This window comes from Bos javanicus, chromosome 22, assembly GCF_032452875.1.
Source record: "Bos javanicus breed banteng chromosome 22, ARS-OSU_banteng_1.0, whole genome shotgun sequence".
Taxonomy (NCBI): domain Eukaryota; kingdom Metazoa; phylum Chordata; class Mammalia; order Artiodactyla; family Bovidae; genus Bos; species Bos javanicus.
In genome coordinates, this window is record NC_083889.1 from 16,537,899 (window position 1) to 16,558,707 (window position 20,809).

Genomic DNA, 20,809 nt, shown 5'->3' on the forward strand with positions numbered 1-20,809 from the left:
AAATGGCAACCCACTCCAGTATTCTTGCCTGGGAAATTCCATGGACAGAGGAGCCTGGCCGTCTACAGTCCATGGGGTCACAAGAGTCGGACACAACTTAGCGACTAAAACAATATACTAAAGTCCATGGGTGAGGAAGAGGAAGAAAATGGAAATCCCAGTGTTCCTGGGTACCTCCCAGTTAGTAGTTCAACATTTTACACTCAAAATGGTCTCTTCAGCTTGTTTTTGCTGATTGTGTGAAGGGTACCTATCAAATTTATTTGTCTGTTTTGTAAAAATGCATGTGACAAAAAGCCTGTTTAGATTTATTTTGTGTTTCTTTGTTTTAGTTTTGAAAAGTGAGGTACATGACCTGCGAGTCGTTCTTCATTCTGCAGACAAGGAGCTCTCTTCAGTGAAACTGGAGTACACTTTATTCAGAGAGAGTCAGGAGAAAGAACTCAACAGCCTTTCCGAGAGACACATGCAGGTCCAGCTTCAACTGGATAATGTCAGGTAGAGTTCTCTTCTGCTTTCAAGTTGCCTGATTGGCTTGTCACCTAGAACTACTTAAAGCACAAGTGCTGTTTACCCAGCTCAGGCTAGTTTAAAAAATTCAGGGGTAATTTATTGGGACTTCCCTGGCTGTCCAGTGGTTAGGATTCTGTGCTTTCACTGCTGAGGGCCCAGGATTGACACCTGATCAGGGAGCTAAGACCCAGCACTCTGTTCCAGGTGGGGCCCAGCGTGTGGGGCCACAGGGGGAAAAAATGGTACTTTATTGATACTGGGAAGCCCCAGAGGTGATTTTGGTTTCAGGGACAGACTAGATTGAGTCTCAAACAACATTGTCAGTATGCACTCCCTTCTCTGCCCACCACCCCTGCCAAGCTTTTCTTCCTCTCTTCCTCACTCCTTCGGTGCTCTGTTTCCCTCTGTGTATTGCCCTCGTTCTCTTCTCCTGTTAAGAACCTTCCTCTTTTTGACAGGGAACAGACTGCCTCAGACAGCTCCATCTTCTGTCTTCTGGTGTAACAATCCCTGCAAAGAAATAGTGTCTTTCAGTTGCCATATGTCAATCCCAGAGAAAATTGCGGTTATTCTTACTGGAGTCATCTGCTTACTTTTGGACCAGTCATTTACCAAGGGTTGGCCCAGCCTGGGTGATGTGCCTGTTCCCTCTCTAGAGGGAAGGGTGTGCTCTTACTGGACAGTACAGGGTAGACCAGATCAGTAGTAGTCCCCGTTGTCCACCGGAACGCCAGAGGCTGGCTAGTCAGTCAAGTGCGGGTCATCTTGAAACAAAATAATCTTAAAGATGTAAACTGCTTGTTTCCACTTTTTTTTTTTTTCTTACTAATTTCAGCCTTTTGCAAAATATAACTTAAAGCTATCCTATGGTTTTGATGCTGCTTCCTGAGTATCACAATAACTTAATAGTGGACATTTTGATCATGATACTCTGAGTGTGATATGAGTGTGACTCCTCACTCTAGAAAGGCTACTAATAGACAACCTTGAATTTAATTTTTATAGACTTTGCAAAGACAAAAATCCGTAATGCTTGAGTGGTTTATGAATATACAATAAGGAATTAAAAATAGAGGACAAAAACTTGAGGCCTGCAGGCCAAATCATCCATAGACATGTTTTTGTTGGACCTAACCAGTGTGGTGGTCAGGGTTTTTTTTTTTTTTTTTTTTAACTTCTTTTTATTTTATTTTTTTAAAATTTTTTGGTCACGCTGCACAGCATGTGGGATCTTAGTTTCCCAACCAAGGATTGTAGCTCGGAGTCCAAACCACTGGGCCACCAGGAAGGTTCCCCAGTGTGACTTAAAAAAAAAAAAGCATAACATTTAAAAAATTGAGATCTTTCCTGTAAAGATCCATATTTCAGCATCCTCTTAAAAATCCAACAAGTGGGTGGCTCTGGGCCCACATTCTTGCCTGGCAGCCATCCTTTAGTGGAGGGGGACCCTGTGTTGAGTTTGTGCAACCTCCACTCCCCTGCACCATCTGCCGGCACCAATGCTGGTGATCAATGGCCATTTATCAACACTGGTGCACTGTTCCTTTTTCTTAGACCTGGCATTTGTTTTGAACATCTAAATCACGAAATCTTATCTTGGCTCTGTCATCAATGAATTTTGTGTGATCTTTTTGCACTCTTGAATTATTTGATGTTTTATATATACAATTTGTATCATAAACACATATGTTCCCCTTTCCTATATCTATGGTCTTTAGCAATTTATAATTTGCTGTTTCTGCTCTGCTTGGAGTTTGTGGAACCAGATAGTTCCAGATCTGTTAGCCTTCTGTATACAAGCTGGGACATCTGTTTTGAGTGGTCCAGAGATCAGTTCATTGTTCACTAGTTCTTGGATGAACTCTTGATGTTTGAGTGTGTCACTGTATGTTGCGAAGCAGAATGAGAGGGTGAAAACCTAAAAAGCAGTAAATAATAATCATGTGACTTAAAAAGATAGTTCTATCCTGAAGGAATTTATTCTCTTGTTCAGATCGAAGCCACATTTGCCATCCTGAAAAGTCTTTCTGGATTTGGAGAATATGTGCTGAGTGAATACAGTTGAGCTAGCAATAAAATTAAGTCAGTGGCCAGTCTTTGGTTTACAAAGGGGTTAGGTCTGGACCTCCCTAAATGAGTCTCATCACCCGAAATTACCGATCAATTAAGCATGTCTGGTTGACTCCATGGGAGAAAGAATGAGGAAATAGGTGGCTACAGGCTGACACACTCACCCTGTCTTCTCCATCCCCCTCACACTAATGTTTGTGCATCATGACCATTTCACACAAGTCTGTGAGAAGCTTTACATCAGTCAGGCTTCTGTAAGTTGGGAATGGTCTGTAAATGGGATCAGTGAACTGCAGATAAGTCTGGCGAGCAGAACTTCATTTAACGTCTCTATTTACATTTGTAAAAATGTTTTCCTGATAAAGATTAGAAAATGAAAAGCTGCTTGAGAGCAAAACCTGCCTACAGGATTCCTATGACAACTTACAAGAAGTGATGAAGTTTGAAATTGACCAACTTTCAAAAAGCCTCCAAAACTGCAAAAAAGAAAATGAAACTCTGAAATCTGATCTGAATGTAAGTTAAGAAAGGTACTGGTTATTGATGAATTTGTCCTGGATGTATGACTATTTGACCTATTCCTGACTTGTGTAATGGCCCACTGTGGCTACCACGTGGAAGGTATTCCGTGTGTTTGTTGACTGCACGTTAAAATCTAATATAACATTGTCTTTTAGAATTTGATGGAGCTTTTTGAGGCAGAAAAAGAACGCAATAACAAATTATTATTACAATTTGAAGAAGATAAAGAAAACAGTTCTAAGTGAGTGCTATTTATCTTTCCCATGGTTGACTAGAATATCATTTACTACTACATTCTTTATCTTGTGGGGCCTTTTTTTTTTAATTGCTATAGCCTGTTAGGTTTTTGTTTTTTTTTTTTTAATTTCAAAATGAATACCAGATTCTTTTGTATAAACAGATATATAGAGAAACTTGATTTTTCAAAACATTTAATAACTGTCTACAGTATTTTTTAAATGAATAGTATTTTTTAAATGAATTGGTGGTGATTAGAATTCAGGACCTTCTGTAAATAAATCACGGTATTTATTATTGGAAGATGGGAACTGGTTTATTTCTACTATAAACCAGTGGAAATTATTTCTGTTCTTTTCTACTATTCTTTCTCTCTCTGTTCCTTTATTCTTCTGGTCCTTAACATGAATGCAGTTGTCTTTCTTCCCTCTCTCAGAGTCCTTCTCCTTGGTGATCTCTCTCAGTCTCTTCGTTTCAGCCAGCAGTAGGATAATGACTCTAGTAAGAAGAATTTGCGTTAGTTTATTCAGCAGATACTTGTAGAGTTCTTACTATGAGACAGATTCTTCTCTAGTTCCTGGTATACAGTAGTGACTCTTATCTATTTGGGAAAGATAGTTAACATTTAGTCATTCATTCAGATGCTTAGTGATAGCCAGCAAGCCAGGCACTATTCTAGTAAATGCCAGGACATTTAGAGGTAAGACGATGAACAAAATATCCCCACCCTTAGGAGGTTTAAATGAGAGATAGGTGATAAGTAAATGCTTCATGTTATGTTAGGGAGTCCTAAGTACTCTGGAGAAAAATAAACTGTCCTGGCACGAAACTGGGTTCTCGTTAAAATAACTGAAGAAACTAGTTTAAATTTCTGATCTGAGTGAAATGCAATTCCTAACACTGTGTAGGAAGTTCAGTTGCATTGAATGTCTTTTTCATGAATGGACTCAGTTCCCGTTTCCATTGAATGAGTCATGACTAGAAGATAATTCTTCTTTTCCAGAGAAATCTTAGAAGTACTTGAAGCGGTACGTCAGGAGAAACAGAAAGAGATGGCCAAGTGTGAGCAGCAGGTAAATATCCTATACTCTTAACTATGAAATTTGAAGTTTGTAACTTTTATTCCTGGTATCTAAATAGTTTTGTTATAAAAATTGTTCCATGTTTCAGATATTGAATATTGGTAATAAAAAGATGGAGTTGGTTATATTATTTTCAGCTCTTGTTTTTCTAACCCCCAGATGGCTGTAATATTAATTTGTTGGTGGCTTCCTGATGGAGACCACAAAATCATTGTCTTTTGGCTCGACTTTTTATTTTCAAATATTATACCTTAGTGTACACTGTTTAATACGAAAAGCAGATTTCAACTCTTTTTTTTTTTTTGGATATATATGCACGGTTAACTTTGTGATTTAATTCTCTTTCTAAAAATACTAATTTCCCCCCATAGATGGCAAAAGTACAGAAACTAGAGGAGAGTTTGTGTGCTAATGAAAAAGTAATCAGTTCTCTGGAGAAGTCTAGAGACGCTGACAAGGTAGGTTGAGGTTGAGGTTATAGCCCCCTGTGTATTCCTTATAAATGCTGCCTTCACATGCTGGTTTCCTGCTCCCAAGGTGATAGGTAGCCAGCATTTCTGTATGCATTTAGGCTGTGCTCATCTTCCAAAGTTCCTGGAGAATGAGGTCTTTTAAGTTAACTTTCCTCATAACTTGAAGTGCCAACTGTTATGTCACAACTGCAGTGTTTCTAAAACACATCCCTGCCCCCTTTAACTAAGATGCCGTTAATGCAACCTTTTCTCATTGATTGTCAGTCCCCTGATGTGAATAATTAGATATACATTCCTTTTATGTTCAGCTCTTATTCATTCATAAAACCAATGCAAATGATGAAAATATTAGAAAATCATTAAAATATAAATTGATAATATAATGTGATGATATTAATAATGTAATGTGACACATGATATTCTGCTAAAATAAAATTGACTTCTGTTGTCCTTTGGAAAGGTAAACTATTTACCATTAAAGAATGATCTCTTTGCTGTCACTCGGTATGAAGATACCTTTCTGTGCTTGTCAGGAAGTTGTAACTGACCTCATGAGCCAGATCCAGGAGCTAAGAACCTCAGTCTCTGAGAAAACAGAAACAATAGACACCCTGAGGCAAGAACTGGAGGACATCAATGTAAGTTCTTTCGCCAACAAGATATTAAAATTGAGCACAAGACACAAATGCTTCACACAAAAGCAAGGTTCTGTGTTCACCCAGGTTTGGAAATATGTATTGGTGAGAGCTCAGCATGCTTGGGTATCTGCAGAACCTGCAGAGCCTTTAGTATGCTGACATGCTGTGTGCTTCTCAGGAAGGCAAAGTCACTTTGTAGTGTTCTCAGACCTCACTGACCTGAGAGAGTGCCCTCTCTGCACAGTAGGACATTGCTGATCCAGCCCAGATCAGAAACAGATTGGCTGTTGTCTCTGATTCTTAAGGGTATGTGGTGTTCCTTAATTGCTTAAAAAAAAAAGCATATTTTAGTGATGTTCAGAAATGTCAGTGATTTAAAAAATGAGTTTGTTTTTCTATTATTGGACTTTATCATTTCCTAAAGTAAAGACTTAATCTTTCTGCATATAAACGGTGATGCTTCCTCCGTGCCTTGGGTCAAGGTAAAGTTTTTTGTTAATGTCCCTCACTCCTCTGCTCCAGAGGGAGCTTGTGCTCCATACTGATTTCTGATAAGATGACAAAACCAGGTGTATTTTCACTGATACCTGCAGGACTTTTCCACTTCTCTTTTGTAATTTATACATTTACTGTTCCATTCCTTCATTCAACAAGTAGTTATTAAACTCATTTGTGTTAATCTGGTCAACATCTTAGAACTGAGACTCATTCTTCAGTTACTAGAGTATTATTACTCTAAAAATAAACTGATAATAAGGCAGACAGATCTTGTATCATAATTTTCTTTTCTGTAGGGCAAATACAACTCTGCTTTGGCTGACAAAGAAGAGAGCAAAGCATTGATTAACAGACAGGAAGCGGACATTCTGGATCTCAAAGAAGCCCTGAGACTGAGAATACTCTCTGAGGACATAGAGGTAGATGTTAACACATCATGACTCTTTTTGCTTTTTTTAGTTGTCAGTATGTTTATGTGTATATTCATGAATAAATATAAGACTTTTTAAAAGGAGTAAGTCATAATTAGGACCATTTTCCCTAAGGTATTACATAATTGGTAGATAACACTGAGCTTGTTATATTTTGTTTAGTTGATTTATCTTCATTCATTTGTGCTAACACCATGCTAAGTTCTTGTAACTAACTCTGTTCTGAAAAGGAAGCAGAGTGGAAATTACACTTACTTGGATGTAGTGGCAACAACAGGGAGCAAAGAAAGGGCTGATTAACTTCAGAGTGGCTTCTTGTGTTTTAGCTAAAACAGATTTTGTTTTGTTGTTGATGTAAATGTATTTTTTAAAATTAAGCAGTACTGTCATGTGGTTCAAACTTAAAAGTATATAAAGCAATATCCTTGTGTATCCTTCCAGAAATATTTTTGGCTAGTCCTGTATACCTTGATGAGAACTCACTATGTATACTGCTTTGCACTTGCTTTACAAATAGTTCTCTTGCTACCATGAAACAAATTCAACGAGTATTTACTGAACCCTCCTGTCATACAACCTGTACTTGTTTTGCATTTGGGAATAGAAGAATGATTGAAACACAGTTATTTACCATGAAGCATGCAGTCTAACTTAAGAGGTAGATGTGTTACAAGGTAATAAAAGGCTTGGGATCCCAGAAAAGGAAGCAGTTATGCCTGGAGAATTCCTAAGAGCTCCCAGAAGGAGATAGTATTTGTACAGGACTTTGCTAGGGAGGGAAGCATGGCAGTTGTGAATGTTTGTGGAGGATCCCCATCAAGGGGAATAGTTAGTTGTGAGTGGCTAGAGATGCAAGAGCTTAGGCGGAGTAGTTTCCCGAAGGAGAACTGTAGTGACCCAGGAACCGCTCTGAAGTCAGCAAAATGCAAATTGAAATAAGAATTATTTTTTGATGTTATAACTGGTGAATATTAAGACTTGAAGATATGCAGAGAAAGAGGATTACTTGAACTTTTGGTGAAGTTTAAGTTCAACCTTTTGGGAGGTGATCTGGTAATAACATGTAGCCTTAAATTTTTTGCATATGCTTCAAATTTGCACAGTTAGAAATTTAGCCTAAAAGTAATAATCTAGATCTGGAGGGGGGCATGGCACCCCACTCCGGTATTCTTGCCTGGAGAATCACCATGGACAGAGGAGCCTGGCAGGCTACAGTCCATAGGGTCAAAAAGAGTTGGACACGACTGAGTGACTAAGCACATCACAAAATAATCTAGATATTAGAATAAGATGCATATAGTAGTGAGAAATTCAGGTCAATTAAAATATTTAGTGGAAGGTTAAATGGTACATCCATAAGATGAAATAGAGCCCACTCAATGAAAATTATATACAGTAAGTCACCTACATATGAACGAGTTCCGTTTCGAGAGTGCATTTTTAAGTCCAAAAAAGATTTTTTGGCCATGCTGTGTCTTTATCGCTGCATGTGGCTTTCTGTAGTTGTGGCGAATGGTGGCTACTCTCTAGTTGAGATGCTTGGGCCTCTCATTGCAGTGGCTTCTCTTGTTGCAGAGCCCGAGCTCTAGGATGTTTGGGCTTCAGTAATTGTTGCACATGAGCATCACTCCTGCTTTTACACTTGCTTCTGGACACCCTGGGCTTGAAATAAAGATACTGTACTGCTACTACTATATACAGTAGTATACAGTGAAGTGCACAAAAGCACAACCATTTGCAGAGGATGCACACCTGTGACAATGTGTGCCAGACACCTGAACTAACTTCCATGATTGGACATGCAAATATACATTTACACCTTTGAAAGGTCACAACTTGAAGGTTCATATGTAGGGAACTTACTGTCATAAAAATAAGTATATGGGGAGATCTTGTGATCTATCAAGTATATGTGTGCATACTATGATGTATATGTAATATTGTATGTTTAATGTATATGTAATATACACTATTATACACACACACACACGCACGCATACATGCACAGGGCTTCCCTGGTGGCTCAGACGGTAAAGAATCCACCTGCAATGTGGGAGACCCAGGTTTGATCTCTGGGTTGGGAAGATCCACTGGAGAAGGGAATGGTTAACCACTCCAGTAGTCTTGCCTGGGAGAATCCCATGGACAGAGGAGTCTAGCAGACTACAGTCCATGGGGTCTCAAAGAGTTGGACACAACTGAGCAGGTACCACTTTCACTTTCATGCATGCATATTTGGAAAGTTAGGTGGAATAGATGCTGCTCTAATTTGGTAGAGATTACATACACTGTGGATGTAGGAATTGTGCATGCAACCTCTGGGACTTCTAATTGTCTCTGCCATTTTCTATCAAGCTGCTCCCCGGAAACTTTGATGGCCTGTGACACTCTAACACAATTAGCTGAGGAGTACTTGTCTTTATAACTGTTTACCTTCCCATGTATAGAATCTATTGGAGAGACAGCAGGTAAACTAGAGACCAATGCCTGGAGTCCTCCCAAGGCGAGAGAGATCAGCTTTGATTCCATGGGGGTGAGGGGAGAGAGGAGCAGAGAGCAGTGAGACTTCAGTCTGGCTACTTAAATGAATTTACTGTAATATTTATCTCTAGATGTGATGACTTAAATATTAACTGCTTGGTTTATCTTATAATGGATTAGCATACAAGCCAAAAAAAAGTTTTCACTTAAAACTTTCCTAGCACTTTAAAAATCCTGCATAGTAATGATTTGTAAATTGATATTGGAGTGGCACAATTAAGAGAGTCTTCTTCCGTGGGCCTTGTCCCCTAACAGAAGGACATGCTCTGTGAGGACCTGGCTCATGCCACTGAGCAGCTGAACATGCTCACCGAGGCCTCGAAAAAGCACTCAGGGCTTCTGCAGTCGGCCCAGGAGGAGCTGACCAAGAAGGATGCCCTCATCCAGGAACTTCAGCATGAGGTGAGATGCAGGGGGACCATTACTCAGGATGGGCATGGGGGTGGGGGAAGCAGGGCTGCATTGTGGTTGAGCTATGAGGTCCCCACCTTGGGTAATTCTCCTCATTCAGAAAAGCAGGCTAACAGGGTGTGTAGCTGGGCTCTTAACAGGTTGCTTCTTTGTGTTCAGACTTGCATGGCTGTCCTCCTACCCACCCTCGACCCTTGACACATGCCAGCAAGTTCTGACTACTATGGCAAAAGGTTATGGCTGACTTCCATCCTCATTTTGGCTATTGTGGTTTTATATTTTGTAATTTTCCTCAGATAACCCTGTGATTACTTGTGAAGCTTAAAAAGAAAGTTTATTTTAAAGTGGAAATAAATTTGTGAGAGAAATTTCAAATTATCAAACAGGTCATGAAAAAAATAACATAAGAAGTCCATTTCCACATGCCCAGGGAAGATTGTCTATTCTAATTGGATCATGTCCCCATGTTATTATCTAATCTGTAAACTCCTGTTCAATTTTCCCCAGCTAAATCAAAAGAAAGAGGAAGTAGAACAGAAAAAGAACGAATATAACTTCAAAATGAGGCAACTAGGACATGTGATGGATTCTGCTGTCAATTATCCCCAGGTACTTTTCATAAACGAGTGCATTTCAGGAGGAATAAGCGATTTTGTGAACAATGAAAGCTGAAAATTGCTAAGACTAGCTTTGTCTTTACAGAAAAAGATTGTCACAAACACCTTCTCTGTTTTTTTGTTTTTGATGAAAAGGTACCAGTGTTTTATTTGTTTTACTTGGACAAGAATTAGGATAACAAACGATGTGTGGCCTGTGTATTTTCTTCATGTGTGACATATACATTTACCATGAAATCTTTGTAACTACTTCATCAGGTATTTGGATGAAATTTGATTTTATTTTAGAGCCCTAAAACACCACCACATTTTCAAACACATTTGGCAAAACTCCTGGAAACGCAAGAACAAGAGATAGAAGACTGGAAAGCCTCTAAGATTTCTTTGCAACACCTGATAACAAAACTCAATGAAGAGAGAGAAGTCAAAAATGCTGAGATTCTCAGGATAAAGGTAACTGGGTAATTTTTTTCAATGAATTTAATGTTGCAAAATAAGCAGTATCTTTCATGATGACTGAGGATCCACAATTCAAAAGGAACAAAAGTGAAGTGTAAGATGCAGAAAAGTTTTCCTCTCAGCCCAACTCCAAGCTACCTGGTTTGCTGTCCCTGAAAGTTCTGGGTGGAGTCAGTTTCTGAGAGCTTTTCAATGCATGTATAGCCAGGTGTTAAAACAGTCTCCCTGTCCCTTTTTTTTTCCCTTGTGATGGTGTCATATCATACAGGCTGCACCAGCTACTCTCATGACAGTGCTGTGAGACTTTTAGATCTTTGCTGGTTTAATAGCTGGAACACATTATCTCGTATTTTTTAATTTGTGCTTTTATTATTAAGAGTCAGATTGAGCATCTTTTAGTTTTTTGCTTCTATGAGCTATATATACTTCATCCATTTTTCTGTTGTTGAACATTTTCTTAATGAGCTACAGGTGTTCTTCGTATATTAGATTTGCTTTTGTCTGTGATAGTGAAAAAGTGCTTTTCTCTTGTTTGCCGTTTCTTTAAAGTTCCTTCTAAGGTTTTTCACCTCACTCGTGGAGGGTATGGTTTTTGTGTGTGGGAGAGTGTGTTTAGGGCGAGGTTATGGCTAGAAGGTGTGTGAAGGAGTGCCTGGGTAAGTGTAGTGTGGGTGTGGGGGGCGGCGGGTAGGGAGGATGTGATGCTCCATAGAAGATCATCTGTGAGCTCATTGCTCTGCAGTGAGTATTTGTTTTAGAACAAAATTACCTTACTATGCTAATAGGATAGAGGGGATCATTTTTATTACCCAGATCAATACAATCTTGGTACTTAGAAGAAATTGGGTCAGGTTAAAAGAAATAAAAAAATAGATAAGCAGAAGTAAATGAATATGGTTGCTCCAGGATTTAACCTGGTAGGTAGTCCAGGGGTTAAGAATCCCCCTGCTAATGCAGGGGACACAAGTTGGATCCCTGGTCTGGGAAGATCCCACATGCTGCGGAGCAGCTAAGCCCATGCACCGCAACTGCTGAGTCCATGCGACCTTGAGCCCATGCTCTGCAACAAGAGAAACTTCCACCATGAAAAGCCCAGGCACTGCAACTAGAGAAACCCCTTGCTTAGCAATGAAGACCCAGCACAGCCAAAAATAGATAAATAAAATAAAAAAGAACACTCCTTATAGACAAGTATTTATTTCTTCTGGATGGTTGTGCTCATGATTTTCAAGTTAGAATACAGTTAAGTATTTTGAGGCTGTGGCACATCAGTTTTTTTAAAAAATTAGAATCTATGAAATAGAATCAAATAGAATATTTACCAAAGTAGATAACTTTTGTTCATCTTTTCTCATAAAGGAATTTCAATGATTTAATTAAATCATTAAAATCAAGTTTAATTTTGATGTGATTTTTTGTTTTGGTGCCACAACAAGGTCTTCCTTGCAGCACACGCGATCTCTTGTTGTGTCACGCAGGCTCCAGAGCCCTTATGTTTAGTTGTGGTGGCTCACAGGCTTAGTTGCCCCATGGCATGTGGGATCTTTGTTCCTCGATCAGGGATCAAACCCATGCCCCCTGCAACGGAAGTCTTAACCACTGGACCACTAGGGAAGTCTGATTTGTGTGATATTGATAAAGGACTATGTTTAAGACAGTAGGGATATGAAAATCAATCACATTCCCAGCCCCCAAGAGCTTCTCATCATCTCCTTTTTAATCCAGTGATATGCAGAACAGTGTTCAGTGCGTGGAGGAAACTTAAAACACAATACCTGTCTTAATATGGCCTGGGGAGCAGAATAATGTCTACTATCATATGTTTTCTGAAAAGACCTGATTTGATGTTTTTAGGAGCAGTTGTGTGAAATGGAAAACCTACGCCTGGAGGCTGAGCAGTTAAGAGAGAAAAACTGGCTCCTGCAAGGTCAACTGGACGATATCAAAAGACAGAAGGACAGCAGGTAAGAAAGAGCCTCAAGAGCTCTGTGGGCTGAATCTTGGCCTGCCTGGGTACCACTGAGTGAATGAGGTCGGAATAGGTTTCACAGCGTGTGTGATGTTTCTCGATGATCCAGGAGCTGCTTCATCAGTTGCTTCTCCATCAGGTCTAATGAGGGGTTTTTCAGAGATGAAGAAGGTCATCATGATCTTGCCCACCCTGATGACCTTTTTATTGCTGTAGAGCTGTTGAAATTAATTTCAAATATGTGAAATAAATACTTGAACTAAACTGTCTACTTGTATCTGAAAGAGGGGTTGGAGCTTGGGGAGCAGATATGTCAACAAGATAAGGCTTAAGGTTCTGCCTGCAGAAAAAGAATTTCCTTGGTTTTGCTTCATGGCTTCCAGTGGAGAGAAAGCTTCTGGGAAGAACTTTATAGAGGGGTGTTCTCTTAGGTCTGGGTAGGTGAGTGTGTGTGTGTGTGTTGGTTTTGACTCAGGCAGCTTTCTAGTTGTATCTGCTAATGGCCCAGCATCTTGTCAGGGGCAACCACACCCGGGCTATGTCCTCTCTGTTGCTTGAAAGCCGTGTGATATTGGACTAAACCTGAGTCTTTAGCACTGAAAGCACAGAGTCCTAACTACTGGACCACCAGGAAGTTCCTCCTAGATGGTTCTTTCAAGTTTTAATGAGCAAAGGAGATGGTCATTTTATTAAGCGTCCTCTTCTAGGGATTTACCTTCCCCTTCTGAGTGATTCTGATGTAGGTAGCTCCTAGTCTGCTCACCTAGTTTCCATATGCTCCACCCCCATGTCCAGGCACATTAAAGAAAAGCATTGTACATCGTATACTGTTTTTTATCAAGAGTTAGTTTAAGCATGGAACACAGAACATTTTCAGGTCATTTATAAAACCACAATTTAAAATACTTCATAGCCTTGTGTTCCTTATATGAGGAGCCATACAGAACCTTCTTCATGAAAGATTAGAAGAAAGTTACAACCCAGGGGTCAGCCTGTTTGATAACTGATGTTTCATTGGAGCAGTCAGATTCCTTCATTCAAATACCACACACCTTGGCATTGTTGTATGTGTAGTAGATGTGAAATTGACTCTTGAATAAATTTGACAGTGTTTTCCCATCCTCCCTTCCTAATCTATGTAGCAAACAGAATCATTCAGACAGTCAACAGCTGAAGAATGAACAAGAAGAAGTGATCAAAGAAAGACTTGCTAAAGTATGATTTTTTTTTTTAATATAATAGTTGTTTTCCTTGTCTGAGACATGCTTTTATAATTAGCATTCATGGTTATATATTTTAGAAATCATTTTATTATTGAAATTTTGTCTTTTTTGTATTCCCACTGTTAAGTTTGATATTTACCATCATTATTTGGCTATAGTTGAAAATTGAGAGTGAAGTAGTCTTCATGCCTAAATAGTAAGCCCATTGTTCACATAGAGTTCTCCATTTAGAAGCAAGTATCCTATTTGAAGCATTAAAGGGCACAGTACGTGTGTGTATTTGGGATTATGGAAAGGGATATCCCCCCCATTTTTTTTTTTTATTTGAAGTATAGTTGATTTACAGTATTGTGTTAGTTTCTGGTATACAGCAAAGTGATTGTTATATCTATATGTGTATTCTTTTTCATATTCTTTTCCATTGTGTTTTATTATAAGATACTGAATATAGTTCCTATACTATACAGTAGGACTTTGTTGTTTATCTGTTTTACACACAGTAGTCTATATCTGCTAATCCCAAATTCCTAATTTCCTCCCCTCCTTTCCTTTTTGGTAACCAGAAATTTGTTTTCTATGTCTGTAAGTCTGTTTCTGTTTCATAAATAAGCTCATTTGTATCATTTTTTTAGATTCTATCTATAAGTGATACCATAAGATACTTGTCTTTGTTTGACTTACTTCACTTAATATGATAATCTCTAGTGGAGAAGGCAATGGCACCCCACTCCAGTACTCTTGCCTGGAAAATCCCATGGACTGAGGAGCCTGGTGGGCTGCAGTCCATGGGGTCACTAAGAGTTGGACATGACTGAGTGACTTCACTTTCACACATTGGAGAAGGAAATGGCAACCCGCTCCAGTGTTCTTGCCTGGAGAATCCCAGGGACGGGGGAGCCTGGTGGGCTGCCGCCTGTGGGGTCGCACAGAGTGGGACACGACTGAAGCGACTTAGCAGCAGCAGCAGCAGATCCATCCATGTTGCTGCAAATGGCAATATTTCATTCTTTTTTTATGACTGAGTAATAGTCCATTGTCTATATGTACCATATCTTCTTTATCCATTCCTCTATTGATGGACATTTGGTTGTTTCCATATATTGGCTGTTGTAAATAGTGCTTCTATGAATACTGAGGTATGATTGTATATTAAAAAGGATGTTGCTTTTTTATTATTTATCAGTATTTTATATTATTATAAAATAATATTTTATTATCATGGTTTTATTACCATGAGTGGACTAGTTACTTTCAGTGTTTTGTTTAGCAATGTTAATAACTTAAGCCATTTTTTCTTTTTCTTTCTTTAATCCTCTTATAGAATAAATTGGTGGAAGAAATGCTGAAAATGAAAGGAGAGTAAGTACACTCTTGTAATTCAAGTTGTTGTTGACCTTTTCTTTATTAATACCAAGCAGTATTCCTCTAAAGGAAGAAATAATTATTATAACCACAAGGTAAGAAAATTCTTTGCTTTCTGTAATAGTGAACACAGTATGTGAACACAGTAGGTGGTTACAAAATTCTTGCCTTAAATGCCTCTTGCCAAAGGGGTTCCTCGTGTGAAGCCATTAAAAAATATATATATATCTTAAAGAAGTAAGTGCCAGGAAAACTTTAGTTTCCCTGGGGCAATTGATGGGTTTTCGCTTCTTGGACAGTGTGACCAATGAGAACCGACCAGATTTCCTTCTCAACTTCATTTAAAACCTTGAGGCCCTCTCAGACCCATAGATGAATACTCTGAATTCTTCTTGTCTTGACTTTAGGTTTTTTTATATGTTCTCTATGGACATAATTTTATTTTATTCATTTAGTTTCATGTTTTAACTTATGTAATCTTATAAACTGCCTCAGTTCAGTTCAGTTCAGTTCAGTAGTTCAGTCGTGTCCGACTCTTTGCGACCCCATGAATCACAGCACACCAGGCCTCCCTGTCCATCACCAACTCCCGGAGTTCACTCAAACTCATGTCCATCGAGTTGGTGATGCCATCCAGCCATCTCATCCTCTGTCATCCCCTTCTCCTGCCCCCAATCCCTCCCAGCATCAGAGTCTTTTCCAATGAGTCAACTCTCTGCAATGTGGTGGGTTCAAAAGGACTTTATCAGGGGAAAAATACTCAGAGGAGTGCTCAAGATTGTGCCTTAGCCAAAATTAGCATGCCTGCAGGGCAAGTTGAGAAAAACCAGTATCTGGCAGTGGCATAGAGATAACCATGCTCAGGTCAGACCGGTTATTATTTACTAATTTTGGGGAACTGGGTGTGCTTCTCCTCTGCCTTTCTTCTCCCAAACTGAGTTTTTATAAAAATTAAATGGGTAGGAAACTGTAGTGTCTGCCATGCCACAAAGCCTTTTTTTTCATCAAACAAAAGCAAAGTACTTAAGACAAATGCAGAACAGCTCCAGGTCAATTAGGAAAACATCAGTGCCACCCACACTGTCCTGAGGTTCCACGGAATGTAGTCTGAAAACACTGCCCCAGGAATTGTTGGCTCTAAATGATATATTCTGTGTATTACATCATTTAAATTATCAGTGTTGTATTCCATATGCATTGTAAAATAAATTAAAAGTATTTGTTTCTTTGGGAAGGTTATAGGATTAAGTTAGTTTTGTGAAATTCTGTATAATTTTTTGGTAATCCTTTTTCCTTTCCCTTTTGAACACTTAGTTGTTTTTGAACACTTTTTCTTCAACTTTTTTTTATATTGGAGTATAGTTGATTAACAATGTTATGTTAGTTTCAAGTGTACAGTAAAGTGATTCAGTTATATGTTTCTGTTCTTTTTCAAATTCTTTTCCCATTTAGAGTATTACACAATATTGAACAGAGTTCTTGTGCTGTACAGTAGGCCGTTCTTGGTTATCTATTTTAAATACAGTGGTGTATACAAGTCCGTCCCACACTCCCCGTCTATTTCTCTCTGCCACCCTTTCCCCTGGTAACTCTAAGTTCATTCTTCAAGTCTGTCAGTCTGTTTCTGTTTTATAAGTAAGTTCATTTGTATAATTTTTTTAGATTCCACATATAAGCAATATCATAGGTTATTGGTCTTTCTCTGTCTGGCTTATTTCAATCAGTATGACAATCTCTGGGGTAACCCTTCTTTTTAATGTTTATTTTCAAGTGATAGTTGCATAAAGTGCACATCCTTGAAGAAATGACTACTCTCCCATCGTCTGAGAACCAGTTTTTGAAATCAGAAATGATTACTCTAAGGGGCACTGAATAAATCTTGCAGACTCTAATAATACTTAAGTAACAGTTTCCTCCAAGGGCTACATCTAAAAATCTGCATTCTAACTTTTTGTTGTCTAAAAATATGGATTATGGAACTTTGAAAAATGTAAGTTTGGGGTAAGCAAGCATTAAAAAAAAAAAGCTTATATTGCAACTCTTGCTATCTTCCTGTTCTGTCAGAAGGGGAGGACTGAATATTAGTGATACTTTCAAATCAAAATCCTGGGCTTGGGTGACAAATGTCTGATTTGAGTACTGTCTTATACTTGTGTCCCTTTGGAATATTATAACTCGATAGTTACCATTACAGCCTGGAGCAGCTCCAGAGCACCCTTCAGAACAAAGAGACCGACTACCTGACGATGACTGAGGAAGTCAAACGAGTCAGAATGTTGGAGTCTAAAGCATTCCAAGAAAAGGAACAACTGAGATCAAAGTTCGAAGAGCTGAAAGAAGAAAAAGAGAGAACATGCCAGGTGCATTTGTGTGTTGGTTTTATGAACAGAGCCGATCAGCATAAGGGTGCTGGCTGAGATTGGGCACCCTGTAGTTGAGAGTTGCTCAGAGCACGTAGAGATGTGTGGTCACGAAAGCTGGGAGCCTGGGCTCTGTCTCTCCCTCCCTCTCCTCCTGGAAGGCATGCAATAATGTTATTTTAAATGAAAAATTCAAAGCAGCTCATTTTTACCTTCCCTGTATTGATTTCCCTACAGGAGATGGAAATGTTAAGGAAACAGGTGGAGTGTCTGGCCGAGGAGAATGGAAAGTTGGTGGGTCACCAAAACCTCCATCAGAAGATCCAGTACGTAGTGCGGTTGAAGAAGGAAAATGTCAGGCTTACTGAGGTAAACTCCTGATTGTTCTAAATAGGCTCATTCTGATTTTTAAATGATTATTTAATTAAAATTTAATTATTGAATCACTCAACTACTTGGAAAAAAAGTTGGCCACTGCTAGTCCAAGCGTAATTCGGTTATCGTACCCATGAGATTCTTGTTTACCATTAAGAGTTTATCAGTGGAAATTTAAACTTAATGCATTCTGAGAATACTTCTTCCTATAAGAATTAGAGCCTAAATTTTTTTTCTTTTCTTTTTCTTACCAGGAGTCAGAAAAGTTGCGTGCTGAAAATTTATTTTTAAAAGAAAGGAAAAAGAATGAGCCATAAAGATCCTGATCAACTGCCTACCTTGTTGGGAGACTTTTTTTCCCCTTTTATAAAAGTAAGAGCTACCCATGCCTACTTAGTAGAGCTGAATTAAGAGCCATGACTATTAATGGTGTACGTGGGGGCAGGGGATGGGGGTGGTGGCTGACCCTCAAGTTTCTGAACACCGCATCTGTACATACCTGTGGCAACTGGCAGTCTGCAGTTAGAGGCTGCCATTTCAAAGCTTTTAAAGTCACCTGTAAATATTGGAAAACCTTTTCCTTTTTAAAATAAAAGCCTGTAACTGAGGCTTTACAGGGAAACAGGGATGTTGGCCAGATTAATTTTTTCCTTCTATACTGCCATAATCTCCTTTGAGTCTTGCATCAGAAACTCCAACAATATTACAGGGGTTTCAAAACTTCCAGTGAAGTTAGTGACTCCGCAGTGTGTATGGATAGCAGACTTGTTAATATAGATTATTTTTATATTCCTTGAAGTGTTCTCAGGAGCCTTTTTTGTGACTGTAAATATGGCCTTTTTAAAAATATAATAAAATACTTTAAAAATATACATTTTAATAATGTAATTTATAGTGTTCATTCATCATATACTTATTGAGTATATATACTTACTGAGCAGCTGCTATATGCCAGGCACTGGTCATCAGTGATCAAAGCCAACAGAAACCCTGCCCTTGTTACAGGGAAGAATTGAGTCCATGTTGGATCTGTTTCTTTCACTTTAACCTTTGCTTCCCATTAGTTTTGTTCACTGAAAGGATATTGTCCGTACATAATAGCCTGCCTCAGAGAACCCTGTCCCTCTGGCCTGAATGTTAAACCAAAATGCCTTTGTTCAGGATCCTGTCTACCTGTGGATGACTACAGAAAGGAAGGAATTAACACATCCCCTCCCGGGGCTGGCCATTCCAGGAGATATTTGCCAGAATAATGGTCTTTTTACTTTACTTCTTCACCTCTCCCACTCTGTTCTATAAAGGAAACTGGCATCCAGACCCCAATAAGATGGTAGCTTTGAGACTTTAGTCTACCATCATCTCAGTCTGCTGGCTTTCCAAATAAAGTCATATTCCTTGCCTCAACACATCGTCTCTTGGTTAATTGGTCTGTCATGCAGCGAGCAGAACAAGCCTGGACTCTGTAACACCCTTAAAGAACTTCTGTGTATCAGCACTTTTTATTTATTGGGAGTAACCGACTCGATGGACATGAGTTTGAGTGAACTCCGGGAGTTGGTGATGGACAGGGAGGCCTGGCATGCTGCGATTCATGGGGTCACAAAGAGTCGGACACGACTGAGTAACTAAACTGAACTGAATATTCCATTTTGTAGACATGCCACATTTTATTTACTTACCTCTCAGCGGACATTTTGTTACCAAACCAAACTTGGGTTAGCTCACCACATCTCCGTATGCAGTAAAGCCAATCACCTGACACCAGGTTGTGGTGAAGAAAGGTGCAGGGTTCACTGCAGGGCACCACCTCCCCTACAGATTTCAGCAAAGCATTTTTAAAGGTAAGGTGAGGGAGAGGTGTCCCAGGGTTTGTAGTCAGTTTGTGCCCCATTCTCTGATTGGCTTTAGAAAAAGCAGAGGAACCAGAGATCAAATTGCCAACATCTGCTGGATCATCGAAAAAGCAAGAGAGTTCCAGAAAAACATCTATTTCTGCTTTATTGACTATGCCAAAGCCTTTGACTGTGTGGATCACACTAAACTGGAAAATTCTGAAAGAGATGGGAATACCAGACCTCCTGATCTGCCTCTTGAGAAACCTGTATGCAGGTCAGGAAGCAAAAGTTAGAAGTGGACATGGAACAACAGACTGGTTCCAGATAGGAAAAGGAGTCTGTCAAGGCTGTATATTCTCACCCTGCTTATTTAACTTCTATGCAGAGTACATCATGAGAAACCTGGGCTGGAAGAAGCACAAGCTGGAATCAAGATAGCCGGGAGAAATATCAGTAACCTCAGATATGCAGATGACACCACCCTTATGGCAGAAAGCAAAGAGGAACTAAAGAGCCTCTTGATGAAAGTGAAAGAGGAGAGTGAAAAAGTTGGCTTAAAGCTCAGCATTCAGAAAACAAAGATCATGGCATCTGGTCCCATCACTTCATGGCAAATAGATGGGAAAACAGTGGCTGACTTTATTTTTCTGGGCTCCAAAATCACTGCAGATGGTGATTGCAGCCATGAAATTAAAAGACGCTTGCTCCTTGGAAGAAAAGTTATGACCAACCTAGACAGCATATTCAAAAGCATAGACATTACTTTGCCAACAAAGGTCCATCTAGTCAAGGCTATGGTTTTTCCAGTGGTCATATATGGATGTAAGAGTTGGACTATAAAGAAAGCTGAGAGCTGAAGAATTGATGCTTTTGAACTGTGGTGTTGGAGAAGACTCTTGAGAGTCCCTTGGACTGCAAGGAGATCCAGCCAATCCATCCTAAAGGAGATCAGTGCTGGGTGATCATTGGAAGGACTGATGATGAAGCTGAAACTCCAGTACTTTGGCCACCTCATGCAAAGAGCTGACTCATTTGAAAAGACCCTGATGCTGGGAGGGATTGAGGGCAGGATGAGAAGGGGATGACAGAGGATGACATGGTTGGATGGCATCATTGACTCAATGGACATGAGTTTGGGTTAACTCTGGGAGTTAGTTGGTGATGGACAGGGAGGCCTGGTGTGCTGGGGTTCG

At 39.3% G+C, this 20,809-nt stretch overlaps 1 protein-coding gene across 5 annotated transcripts in view; it reads left to right on the forward strand.

Moving 5' to 3' along the window:
- KIF15 (kinesin family member 15) overlaps positions 1-19,187 on the forward strand; it is a 57,176-nt gene extending 37,989 nt beyond the window's left edge. For 4 of the 5 annotated variants that reach the window (XM_061396169.1, XM_061396170.1, XM_061396171.1 and 1 more), the window contains 16 exons: positions 333-498; positions 2,949-3,099; positions 3,261-3,346; positions 4,346-4,415; positions 4,796-4,882; positions 5,431-5,535; positions 6,330-6,452; positions 9,261-9,407; positions 9,924-10,025; positions 10,322-10,486; positions 12,347-12,456; positions 13,604-13,676; positions 15,006-15,043; positions 17,241-17,406; positions 17,644-17,775; positions 18,036-19,187. In XM_061396169.1, coding sequence (XP_061252153.1) covers positions 333-498; positions 2,949-3,099; positions 3,261-3,346; positions 4,346-4,415; positions 4,796-4,882; positions 5,431-5,535; positions 6,330-6,452; positions 9,261-9,407; positions 9,924-10,025; positions 10,322-10,486; positions 12,347-12,456; positions 13,604-13,676; positions 15,006-15,043; positions 17,241-17,406; positions 17,644-17,775; positions 18,036-18,098 — 1,784 coding nt within the window. In that variant the 3' untranslated portion in view covers positions 18,099-19,187. The other variant, XM_061396173.1, reaches the window with a different exon arrangement.
- Positions 19,188-20,809: the final 1,622 nt, after the last annotated feature.